The 12,768-nt window shown below is 32.6% G+C and overlaps 1 protein-coding gene and 1 long non-coding RNA gene across 5 annotated transcripts; both read right to left on the reverse strand.

Moving 5' to 3' along the window:
• Positions 1-6,767: 6,767 nt before the first annotated feature.
• Positions 6,768-7,894, reverse strand: LOC106328040. The gene is made up of 2 exons (XR_001267545.1): positions 7,610-7,894; positions 6,768-7,401 (listed from the first exon to the last, which is right to left on the reverse strand). It is a non-coding gene; the product is annotated as an uncharacterized LOC106328040 (long non-coding RNA).
• Positions 7,895-9,307: 1,413 nt separating this feature from the next.
• LOC106296676 (protein PHLOEM PROTEIN 2-LIKE A8-like) lies at positions 9,308-10,928 on the reverse strand. 4 transcript variants are annotated; one of them, XR_001261274.1, is made up of 5 exons: positions 10,418-10,928; positions 9,916-10,025; positions 9,713-9,841; positions 9,542-9,626; positions 9,308-9,465 (listed from the first exon to the last, which is right to left on the reverse strand). XR_001261274.1 is itself a non-coding variant. In XM_013732886.1 (2 exons), the coding sequence occupies exons 1-2, from the start codon at positions 10,910-10,912 to the stop codon at positions 10,007-10,009; spliced, it is 507 nt and encodes a 168-aa protein (XP_013588340.1). In that variant the 5' UTR covers positions 10,913-10,928; the 3' UTR covers positions 9,922-10,006. The 4 variants fall into 4 exon arrangements, 2 of the variants coding, with proteins under 2 accessions (XP_013588340.1, XP_013588331.1); XR_001261270.1 differs by having other exon boundaries at positions 9,713-9,850; XM_013732886.1 differs by lacking the exons at positions 9,308-9,465; positions 9,542-9,626; positions 9,713-9,841 and having other exon boundaries at positions 9,922-10,018.
• Between the last annotated feature and the right edge of the window lie 1,840 nt (positions 10,929-12,768).

Genomic DNA, 12,768 nt, shown 5'->3' on the forward strand with positions numbered 1-12,768 from the left:
AAAATAAAGGATTTGTGATCATAGCAGTGTATGTTGATGATCTGAATATCCTAGGAACCTCTGGAGAGATTTCCCAAACAGTTGAATATCTTAAGAAAGAATTCGAAATGAAAGATCTAGGAAAAACAAAAAAAAATTTGGGATTACAACTTGAGTACATTAAAGATGGAATCCTTGTGCATCAAATGGCATATACAAAAAAAGTACTCAAGAGATTCAACATGGCCGACTCACACCCTTTATCCAGCCCCAAGGTCGTGAGGTCCCTTGGCCTGGACACTGATCTCTTCCGTCCCAAGATGGACGATGAAGATGTCCTTGGTCCCGAAGTGTCATATCTCAGTGCCATAGGAGCTTTAATGTATTTGGCAAGTCGCACACGGCTTGATATATGCTTTACAGTGAACCTACTATCTAGGTTTAACTCTTGTCCGACCCAAATGCACTGGAACAGGATTAAACATGTTCTTCGTTACCTGCAAGGAACGAAAGACTTGGGTCTATTTTATAATAACCAAAACAAAGAAGGTTTAGTTGGTTTTGCTGATGCAGGTTATCTATCAGATCCACACAATGCTCGATCACAGACAGGCTATGTCTTTACACATGGAGGAGTAATACGTGTTGTACTCTTTTTCCTTCATCATGGTTTTGTCCCACTGGGTTTTCCTGATAAGGTTGTAATGAGGCAACATCCAAAGCGTATTACAAACTATGAATGGTTATGACATCCAAAGGGGAGTGTTATAAACCATATGATGGATGTCCGTAACCGGCCCGGTCCGGTATCAGCCCATGCGCTAGAGAAAGAGAGAGCCGGCGGCCAGCTTCTACTATTTCCTTATTTACTTATGTTTATGATTTGTACTCTTTTCATTATTCTATGACGGTGTAATTCCCTATATATAAAGGGCTCCATATGTTATGATTAATATACAGAAACATAGATTCTATTCTCTAGTTTCACAACATTTTTAACACTTTTCTTTTAGTTTGAAAAGCTAATCTTGACATTGAACTTTCATTAATATCTTCGCAGAGTAAGTTGGATTAATGTGCTCTGCTGACATTGAAGACGATCAAGACTTCTGCAGGAAGCTTGCTATGGAAGAAAATCTCGTCGTTTACCAGGTACTGAATGGTTATAACCAATGTTTTGAAACCCGACCCGGATCTACGGTTGAACCGGTAAACCCGGTGACCCAGAAAAAAACTGGTTTGGGTTTTGTGAAAAACTCAATATTTAAAAATCCGCAAAAACCCACTAAAACCCGGAACCCGATACCGATTGAACCAATACATACTTTTTACTTCTTTTTTTTTAGTTTTTAGATTATGTTTTATATTCTAAGTTTTCAATTAAGAAGTTAGGTGTTAACCAAAAAAAAAAAGAGGGCTTCCCTTTTCAATTTTACATTTGTGATTTTTAGATTTTGATGAAGATTTCACTATGCCACATGAAGAAAATGAAGTGAACGATGGTAGAGAAAACCAAAATTAGTTGATGTGATTTGGTGTTAGTTTATTTCCGCTATTGACAATTTATTACAATGATCTTTTACTTTTTGTTTATTTTGAATTTGAAGTTTAATTTATTATTCACATTAGACATTTAAATATTTATGAATTTTATATCTTGATTTTTTTTAGATATCATAACTCTTACTTTGTTACAAAAAATTTTAAATAGTCTAAACTATTTTTTTGGTATTTTTTATGTCAAATAAAATAAAAAAAATAAAAACTAAAGTTAAGTATTTTCTAAATACTTTTTAAACATAAAATATTTACATATCCAAACTATTATTTTATGTTTTAAAAAACACTTAGAAAATATTAAACTTTAGTTTTTATATATTTATTTTCATAGCTAACATATTATATTATAATAAAATTTATTTATTTATTAAGCCGCGGTTTACCCGCGGTCGACCCAATGACCCAGCGACCCGGTAAGTCGTCCGGTTCAGTGTCCGGGCTGGGTTTAAAAGCATTGGTTATAACTGAAGACAACGTAGGGTTCAAGGCAAAATATGTATAAATAATACAATGTTTTCCTGTTTTAACCAATAGAACATGTGTGTTGGATTGGTTAGGGATTGCATTTAGTCAGAAGAACTGGTTGAGGCATTCTACGACATGAATACGGCGACAGTGGAGGACTGATAGGTACCGAAACTGAGTTGGCAAAGGAAGACTCATAGAGTAGAGATGAGCTGAGCTGGCACTGCTGCAACAACTTGAGAGTCAAGAAACAGAGACAGTTAGGAGATAGTATAAATATACTTCTTTACCTTTGTTGTTGATCATCCCTTTTGTTAGATTGGATCTTTTGGCTTGTTGAGTTCAGCTCTTCAAGAAGGCAGTTTCAAGAGCTTGTTCTTGATTCTGAAGGCTCAAGGCATCGTTCAAAAAAAAAGAGATTGTAATCGGTTTGATAATTAGGCAATAAGAATAGTACTTAGAAGCTTATCAAGGACGCATTTGAAAGATTGAAGAGATTCTGTGAAGGTGGAACTCCACTCAAAACCGTCAATGGCTTCAACTAAAGGGACAATATGACGATCTTTGCATAAGTCTATTTACATTTGCTGTAATAATAAACTAGACGATAACCCGCGTCCTACGCATGGTGAATTTTTTAAAAAATATATTGTACTTAAAAATATTATAAACAATATACATTTTGTTATCAATAACGTTTTTCACATTTGATTAGAGGTGGACATTCGAGTACCATTTGGTTCGATTCAGATTTTTGAAGATTTGGTTCGGTTCAGATCTTTGCGGGTTTGGTTCGGGTTTGGTTTAGGAAAACCTATTTAAATTTTTTTCAAAAATTTTAAGTTCATATATACTTTAAATTTTTTAAAATCTAAAAACCAAAACTAAAAATAATATATAACATATAAATTTGAATGATGTATGCCAAAATACTTAAACTTAACATAAAAATCGGTTTAGCTTTAATATTTGGATAGAAAATCAATAGATATTTTAAATATTTCAGGTATTATAAGTATCGTTTAGATATTTAAACATGTACTTATAATATTTGTATATTTAAGTATATAAATCTTGTTCAGATATATTCGGATACCTAAAATATTACGGTTTAAATCGGGTTCGGTTGTGGTTTTCTAGATACCAAAATTTTGAACACATTCGGATATCTAACCAATTTTGGTTAAAGTTCAGTATTATTCTTTGAATCGGCCTTGATTTGGTTTTTTGGATTCGGATTTGTTGCCCAGCCCTATATTTTTATTGTGACAAAATTTTAAACAAAAATGATTATGGTTCATATTTATTTTGGGTATGCAATAATTTTTAAATCAAAACACATTTTACTATGTACATAACCCATTTAATTAATCATTAAAAACTATTCTAGTCCCATTTAAAAAAAAAATGGACTGAACTTAAAAAACATTACCATTTCAGATTGTCAATCGGCACTTCCAAATATTTTCTATCGGTGTTGTGACGAATAGAAAGGGGTTAAGGTTAGGAAAGCATATTTGTTGTGTAATCCATGTTTTCTCTAGGTGATTTCAATAACTTCTAAATAAATCTTAGTTGTAACGATCTCTTGAAAGATTTTCGAAAAATAATAATTAATAAAATCTTACACTTGCTAGAGTAATCAATGGTTTCTCAATTAATATATAAGAGATTATAGTAATCACATAATTCAAAACAATAAATGTTGTTTATTTACAATATATTTATGGTAAATAAATAAAAATAATCATTTATTTTATTTTATATGGTATATAATTACATTTCAAAGATATTGACATAAATATTAAGTATACTAGGGCAGGTCCGCACTACGCCCGGGATTTGATGGATCAGTTTTCATAAAATATATAATTTTCTTTAATGATAAATTGAGTGTGAATATAATTATGTTGTCTGCATCAAATTTCAATTATATAGCTAAAATGATCGAATTCTTAGTATTGTTTTTGTTTTAATTCAGAACTGTAAGAATTTAGAGTGTTTTAAGTATTATAACATTATAAAATACACAAAAATGAATCGAATTTGATCAAAATAGAATGAGATCGAGTTTTCAAATACCATCGTATCTTTTTTTGTGAGAGGTTATAAAATAGTGGAGAATGTGGTTTTAATTTAGAGGAACTCTCTGTCAAAATTATTATAGTTGTTTTTGGACAATGTTAGTAATTGTTATTATTAACAATTGTTGTTGTTTTTTTGGTATTTATGATATAATGGGTTATTATGGTTACTTTATGTATCGTTACATAATTAATTACGTTGAATAGCTGACTAAAGAAGTTAATCTCTTGGTATTTCTTTGTTTCTTTTGTGTGATGTTTTGGTTATATTTGGGTATATATTATGTAATTAATCGTACTAATAAGTTTATTTATAAGGAAAAAATGAATAAATTATAAATAAAAATAAAAAGAAAAAAGATGACAAATGTATCATTTTAAATGGGTAAACCGAGCGTAACATTTATCCAAATTTAAACACATCACAAATCTTCATTTTATTTTAAAAATATTATTTCATTCGTATGTTGTTAATTAAAAGATACATGAGTTTTTTCTTTTTCGGTTATAGCATATTTTTTTTGTGATTTAGAATAAACGTATATTTGTTCGAAGATAACATGGAAGGCCTTCAAATTCCATTTGCTAAGCAATATTCTGTCCAATTTCGTAAATGTTGTTATGTCTACTGCGAGCATCTGCTTTGTTCTATATGTCATATTTTCTAGAAATGTTATGGAAGTTAGTAAATTGTGCTTTTTGTACTTTAACTATCAAATGGTTAATATCCGAAGATGGAACCATCTAGAACATGAAAACAAAGCTTGTATTTGTAATAATGACTTATAATATAAGTTTAAAGCACAACTTTTTATACCTGAAAATAATAAACATTTTGACTAAAATATTGTGTTTTGAAACGTGGCCACATCAATCAAGGATCATTAATTGTCCATATATTTTGTAATGTTACTTTCTCAGTTTCTAAGATAATTTGAATATATAATTTAATTTGTAATGTTATTGGTTAGTGTATTTGAATAGATTTGGAAATCCAAACTAAATATAATAAATTATTGGTGTCATTATTTATAAATTCAAATGAGGTGTTATTCAATCATACAAATTTATTAATAGAATTGAATAAGTTTGTATATATTGCTTTGTTAAAATATAAAGTCTCAAATCTGAAGGTAATCCGAGGGAAAGCTTTCGGATTTGTAAATACTAATTAAAATCGTATGTTAAATTTTAAAATATGTATATTTTACTTGGATTTGTAAATAATATTTAGATTTTTGAATCAATTAAAATACATAAACCAATAACACAAATAATAATATATTTTCTTTGGAAAATTTTGAATGTATTGGACTATTAAATCATGCAATACTATGAAAAAGAAATTTAATCTAAAATTGGTAGAAAACTATTTTCATGTATGAAATACAATACTAACCAAAAATTATAGTTTATTAAATTATCATTTACTCCATCTGTTTCATTATAAGTGTCGTTTTAGGTTTCGGCACACAGATTAAGAAAATAATTAATTTTGTACATTTTCTATAAGAAAACACTATTACCTATACACCTAACCATATTTCAACCAATAAAAAAATAAATTTTGCATAAAATTAATAAATTTTGCATAAAATTAATAAATTTTGCCTTGAAAATCGAAACGACATTTATTTTGTAACGAAAAAAATTCTCTAAAACGACATTTAAAATGAAACGGAGGGAGTATTAATGTTATTTAAAACCATATTTTAATTTTAGATCGAAATTAAAGATTTCTCTTTTGGTAATCGTTGCCTTTATAATCCGGGTTCTATTGCAGTAGATGTTGAGATAAAATGCCATTAATAAAGCAAGTTACCGGTGGTCACTAAGTATCAGAAATCGAGATGACTTAACTCTTCTTTTATAATGTAGACTTTTACATTTATAAAACAGATCTTACCTAATCAACTTCTTCGCATCAGACTCACTTATGTGACCTTTTTCTAGGATTTGCTTGTGGGATTGGGTTTGTTCAATTCAATTAAACTCAGTTTCTTTGCCTTTGACCCTTCTATTCTTCCTCCATAAATTTTCACTATGCTCACCCCATTATCACTGATCTTTCTTTACTTTATATTCTTCTTTCCGTTTTCTCAACTCTTGTTCTAGGCCTAACTCATCTTCTTTAGCCTTCTCGGTTGCTTATGCAAGTGTTTTTTTGCTTCTTCCTCTCCAAGTTTACTTTCTCTATTTCTCTAGATTCCTCAGAACAACTGTTGCAATTCTTGTATTGGCTTCTTCTTCAGCATCATGAGCACGCTAGCTAAGCAGATGGCGGCTAATGCCAACCTGTCCGAACCTTTAGCAGCCTTGGTTTATTCCTGAGCTGCCAATATAAAATGGTCTCCATTGTACTTGCCCTAGCCTTTGCTTGCTCTACTTCTTCTTGAGACTTTCGTAGCTTTTAAGTGGATGATTTTGCTTCACTTAGACAGTGAATGATTTTGCTTCATCAGCCTTTGAGTTGCTTGCTGCAGCTGCTTCGGTAGCTCCACTATTTCTTTCTGGCTTCTTTTTCCTTGGACTCAGAAATAGCTATTTTCATGTCATCTCAGCTTCTAGAGAAACAGCCACTAAAGATGGCATTCCTTCTCTTTGTTATACGACCATCACTCGCCAGCGAAACAAACCTTGATAAACAGAAGGCAATATTTACTAAAAGCATGAGAAATGAAAATAAAAATCATGTTTCTTGGGTTTTCATTTCGTTTTTAAATATATGTTAAACAAAACCATAAACTCCGAATTATCACAATATGCTTGATTCTATGGAGGGACATCAAGAGAATCAAGGAATGATATCTTCTTTGAATTATCTGCACATCGATAACCATAAGCTATCAGTATCGTGACACACTAACATCTTTTTTTTTTTCTTTTGGACACAGTGAAACACTAACATCTAACAACCGAAATTAGACAACAACCCCCACAAAGTTGTAGTTTTATGACAAGACAATGAAGCATTTCTCTCCCACCAACCATCAAAGAGTATGCAACTCTAAAGCCAATTGAAGCATAACCCTTGAGATTAAAACTTGGGAGAACTGTAAAGTAGACTTTTGATTTTGGGTAACTTTAACAGCAAACATGTCACAATTAGCCAAGTTCAGTATAACTAAAGCAAGACGTCTAAACAACACAGAACTTCCACTCATCTGCCTCGCACTCCTCATCCTTTACTCGTGTCGTGTGTAGCTTCTCAGCCTATGCCAGGCGATATGAAGAAATTTTTATTAGGAAAACGTTGCCACTAACGCTATAATCTTAAACTTTCACAGGGTCTGTAACTGGTCAACTGATATTCCTGTAGTTTCTCATGGTTAGACATGTGAATTAGATAGAACAATCAACAAACAAATAAATAATCTGGAAAACTTGGTAAAATGATTCAACACGACGCAAAAGTTCAATAACATAATCAAGGAAAAAAAGTAAGTAGGATTTAACACGCCGGAGTCGTTACAAATAGAGTCGGATTTTTTTTTTTTTTAATAGATTGATAGAATGCTAACCTTTTTTTATAGTGGAATCTCCACCACCTTTGAAGAGCAAAAGTGGCATTGAAGATAGATCGTGTACAATGGATTTAAGATGGAATTTAATAGTAATGAATCCTTAACCGATTGATTTCTGGATTCGATCAGTAGGAAGAAGATGAATAAATCGCTCGATTCGCTACGGCGCCGATTGATTGCTGGATCAGTGAATCGATGAAAACCTTAGAATTGCCTACGGTGGAGAAGAGAGAGTGTGAAACGATAAAATAAAAAACGCCGCGTTTTGAACGCATCATAATCATATTATGCTTTATATCAGTATGGGCTTGATAAAGCAAAACACACTATGAAGCTAAGCCCAAAATATTCCGAGGAAAAAATAAATGAAACAGAGCGTTTAATAAGATAGGCACGTGTCAGCTCCTAGACGCGCGATTTTCCTACGTGAAATCACATATAGCACTCTTAGAAAGAGTAAAACACTCTTTTATATAATAAGATTTTAATATAAATATTTGTTATTGAGACTTCTTACTAATATGGTTTTATAAACATTTGTATATTTAATGTAACAAAAAATTTAAACCATTAATCTCAAATTTTTGATGTGGTATTCTTTTTATGCAAATTTCAAAATTAAAATATTAAGGTCTCAATACTCTTTCGATGTAAATTTCAAAATTAACATATTTATCTATTTTGAAATGGCACATAGTTTAATTTAAACAATATTAATATATATATAATATTAATATCTATTAAATAAAAATTCATATTAATACAATTGTATGATTATTTATATCTTGTTATAATAAAAAATATAAGTCATTGATCACAAAATTTTCAAAGGGATTTTTAACATTTTTTTTGTAATTTATAGCCGTTTTAAAAAATTCAAAATATAACATATAAGAAAAAATCTAATTTTTTAATAATATAAAATTAAACAAAAATAAGGAATGATGCAAAAATTGTTATCAAATCTTTATTATCCATAATCATTAATTGATATATATATCTTAATCATAGTAAGTAACTCCGTTTCTCTTATTTAATGAAAGATACATAGTTATTATATTTTGGGTTAATATAATGTTCTCTAGTAATTAGATTTTGGACCAACATTTTTCAATTGATTCTTAATCTGCCACGTAAGCTAAATTGACATTCTAATTAAGTGATAGTTAATTAGAATCTTTTTTTAATTAGTAGAAACTTAAGATTACAACTTTTTAAATGATCTTCAATTAATATACAGGGGGTGAGTGCTTTTATTTAATGTGAGATCGATCATGAACACTCTCGTACATGTAACAAATAAAATTGGTGTCCTTATCATAATCATCAATCGTGGAATGTTTTCTCATGATGTATCTACTTTCCAAATATGTAAAATAAATACAAATTTCTCTTCATTTTATATTAGATTGGTGTGCAAGTACATCGATATCTATGTTGATCTCTTAAACTAATCTTTTCTTTTAAGACTTGTGTCATATAGCCAAGAATCAAGATCATTTCCTAAGCCAAACCAACCGGCTTAGACCAGATCGTTAATGAGAGCTTGAGATTGTTATTACTCATCCTTTACCTTATCTGACAAGGTGAGGAACTAAAATTGAAAGACGGTAAAACAAAGACGGAAAGCTTAGAAAACAAAAGATTTCCCTTAAAGACGCACAGAAGTAAAAGAAAGAAGCACAGTTGCTTGAATCGGAAGTAATCTCTTGCTTCGCTTGGAAGACACAAACAAAGCTCGAAATAGTAACGCAGGGGCGAGAGGAAAGTCGTACCATGCCTATATTTTCGCTCGACGATATTGTCAATGCTCCGTTGATTATCCGCCCGCTTTTGATCCATGATCTCTTCAACTGTGGATTCAAAGTCAAGTCCGTGTCAGTATTCAGACAACAACATATGAATGGCTATGTCATGATCTGAACTTACAAGGCAAATGGTCAAATCTATCTCTCTCGTCACGGTATGAGGCAGTGCGTCTGTAATGTCCAGAGGAAGGGTTCAAATCAACACTCTGCGGGTTGTAGCATTAGCCTAGTAATCAGAAGCTGATGATAAAACAAAACAAAAACTGAGAGAAACAGACTAAGAGAGAGAGACCCTGTTGTAGCGTTCAGGATTCAATCTGTCCAGGTTCAGGGTCAGAGCTTCCAGTGTCCTTGAAGAATGGATTAGTCCGTTCACGTTTGAGTGATTGATATTGAAAACAAACAGATATGATAGTTTTTCCTGTGATTTCTGCGATATTAGAGATTAGCCACCATGCAAAAACTACTCATGTAAGGAAGTAAGAATACACACACCTTACTAGTTTCAGGAGTACTATTACGACCTGCCTCTGCTGCAGTTTTACCTAACGTTTTATGAACCTTTTCGACAACTTTTCCCACAAACTCAAACTCCGACCTGGAAACTGTTAAACATTATATATGTAATAAACTCAACACTTTGATCATACCCTAGAATTAGGCATGTGCATTTCGATATCCAGGTCGGTTCTCACTGGATCCGGATCCGGATCCTTCGCGTTTTAGAGAGATTTAGGCCCTTGTAGTTATTTGTAAAACTTTCGAGCAGTTTCTAGTTGGCTTTTATCGGTTTCGGATCAGATTTAAATTTTGTTTGATCGTTACATATACTATTTTTTGGGTATAGTTTGATTTGGATATTTGGACGTATTTCGAACTATATCCGAATACCAAAAAAATACCCAAAATCCGAAAAATATCCCAATACCCGAAAACTAAAATATACATCTAAAAGTCCCAAAATAATATGCTCACGCAGGTCTACCGAGAATCTTACATTTTTTTTGTCGCAAGTCAGTCCAATCATTCCAGTGACGAACTCCAAAGCTTTCTTCCATCTCTTGATCCTGGAATTAATACGCTTCATCTTCTTCTTATCGACTTCTTCAGCAAGCAAAGAGTTTTGCAAAGCAAGAAACCTTTCCCCAAACTTTCCGCTCTGTTTCCTAACGCTTGAAACCTTCACCTTACGAAAGATGGGTTTGACAGCATTGAGCTTCTCCGTCTCCATGCATTTCTTGATCTCCACCAGCTCGTCCAAACACCAACTCGACTCCGCGTAGTTCTTGGAGAAGATCACAATCGCGATCCTTGACTTTCGGATGCGTCCAAAGATATTCTCAAGTGGTTCTCCAGCCGCGTTCTCGTCGATGAACACATTCACATTGCTTTCTAGTAACCTCTGTTTGAGATAGGTTAAGAATCCGTACCGCTCATCTTTTCCCCGGAAACTTATGAACACTTGATCATTAATGTAATTCGTATTCTCCATCTCAAAACAAAGCAGGTTTGAGTTTGTTTGCCTGTTTAGGGAGAATACAAGCCTCTATTTATGTTATGATTATTTTTTGTTACCATACATATGTCCAGACACGGTTAATAAGTGCACATGGGCCCATCTCTGCTCCGGTGACACTTGAGAGACGCACAATTGCAATTTCAAACAGTTGATCGGTACAAACCTAAAATTTAATGATCGAACTTTTTTTCGTTACATGGAAGAACAATACCTGGGTTAACCTCTACGATGAATGGTTAAATTCAGCGCACTTTTCATAACCAACCAAAATTTTATATAGAAATAGTTTAAAAAAGCAATAAAAATAAAAAATAAATAGCTGGAAAAAAAAACAACACCGACATTAATTATGGTTTAAGATTTAGGGTTTAGATTTTAGGATTGAGATTTATGGTTTAGTGTTTCAGATTTAGGATTTATGGTTTTAGAGTAGGTTTTTAGACGGCGTTAATTAATGTCGGTGTTGTTTTTTTTCAGCTTGTTTTTTTTATTTTTATTATTTTTTTAACTATTCTTACATGGCACTTTGATTGGTTACGAAGAGTGTGGTGAATTTAATCATTCTCCACAGGGGCTGAACCTAAGTATTGTTCTACATGGAAACAAAATGTGCCCAAAATAAACGTGCCTTTTATCTGCCAGTTATAGGGTCCGATTGGTAATGACTGTAGTTTTAAAATTTTTGCTGTAGACTTTTTGTTGTGGCTTTAGATTTTAGTGCCGTAGAATTTTATGAAAAGCACTAAAAAATTACTTTAGATGTTTGGCTCTGCAGAGCACTTATACAGTTGTAGGTTATTTCAAGAGCTGTGGTTTCAAAAAAAAAATTAAAGCTTGATTACTTTGAATTTGGTGCTGTAGAAATAAATAGGGCTGTGGACACACCTACAGCAACTACTAATCACCCCCGTAATCTCCTTAACCTTTTTCATAAACAATTTAATGCCAACCGGCCTATTCAATATCACTTCCCTCAAAAGATAAATATTTCACGTTTTTTGCTTATAGTTTTCATTTATTACTTTTTCAGTTTTGTTCTAATTAGTTTATAGTATGTTGTAAACTTAAGGATTTAGAACTGTAAGTTTCTGTATCTTATTAATGAATAAGTGTTCCCTTTATATAGGGGTTACAAGAGAGATAAATGAAAATACAATAGTAGAAAAGATTACAAATCATAAACATAAACGAATTAGGAAATAGACAAGTTGGAGCCGCCTCTCTCTCCTCTCCAAGTCTCGCGGCTGCCTCTCTCTAGGGTTGGGCCGTCTCTCTCTCTAAGTGTATGGGCTGGTTATCGACCGGACCAGTTATGGACATCCACCAATTGATTTATAACACTCCCCCTTGGATGCCATAACCATACAGAGATTGTAATACACTTAATGTTGCCTCATTAAAACTTTATCAGGAAAACCAAGTGGGACAAAACCATGATGAAGGAAAAAGAGTATAATACGTACTACTCCCCCTGATGTGAACCTCAGTGGAGGTCCTTCAGCCTACGCATCCCAATCTGATGTGTGAGCTTCCTGCACGTGCAGGTAGGAAATGCCTTGGTGAATATGTCAGCTGAATTGTCACTGGATCGTACTTGGACGACCTGGACCTCACTGACTTTCTGAAGCTCGTGAATAAAGAAGAACTTAGGCAATATGTGTTTCGTCCTATCACCTTTTATGTAACCGTTCTTGAGCTGAGCAATGCACGCAGCATTGTCCTCATACATCACAGTTGGCTTTTTGCACTCGGCCATCCCGCAATCAGCTCGGACGTGTTGGGTCATCGACCTCAACCAAACACACTCGCGGCTGGCCTCATGTATGGCC

The sequence above is a fragment of the Brassica oleracea genome, chromosome C1, assembly GCF_000695525.1.
Source record: "Brassica oleracea var. oleracea cultivar TO1000 chromosome C1, BOL, whole genome shotgun sequence".
Classification (NCBI taxonomy): Eukaryota; Viridiplantae; Streptophyta; class Magnoliopsida; order Brassicales; family Brassicaceae; genus Brassica; species Brassica oleracea.

What these genes read in the sequence shown, in the direction of transcription:
- LOC106296676 (XM_013732877.1), bottom strand. Translation starts at nt 10,912, where the DNA reads ATGGAGAATACGAATTACATTAATGATCAAGTGTTCATAAGTTTCCGG. An exon ending in AGCGGAAAGTTTGGGGAAAG is followed by an intron (nt 10,488 to 10,559) that starts GTTTCTTGCTTT and finishes TATTAATTCCAG; the next exon opens with GATCAAGAGATGGAAGAAAG.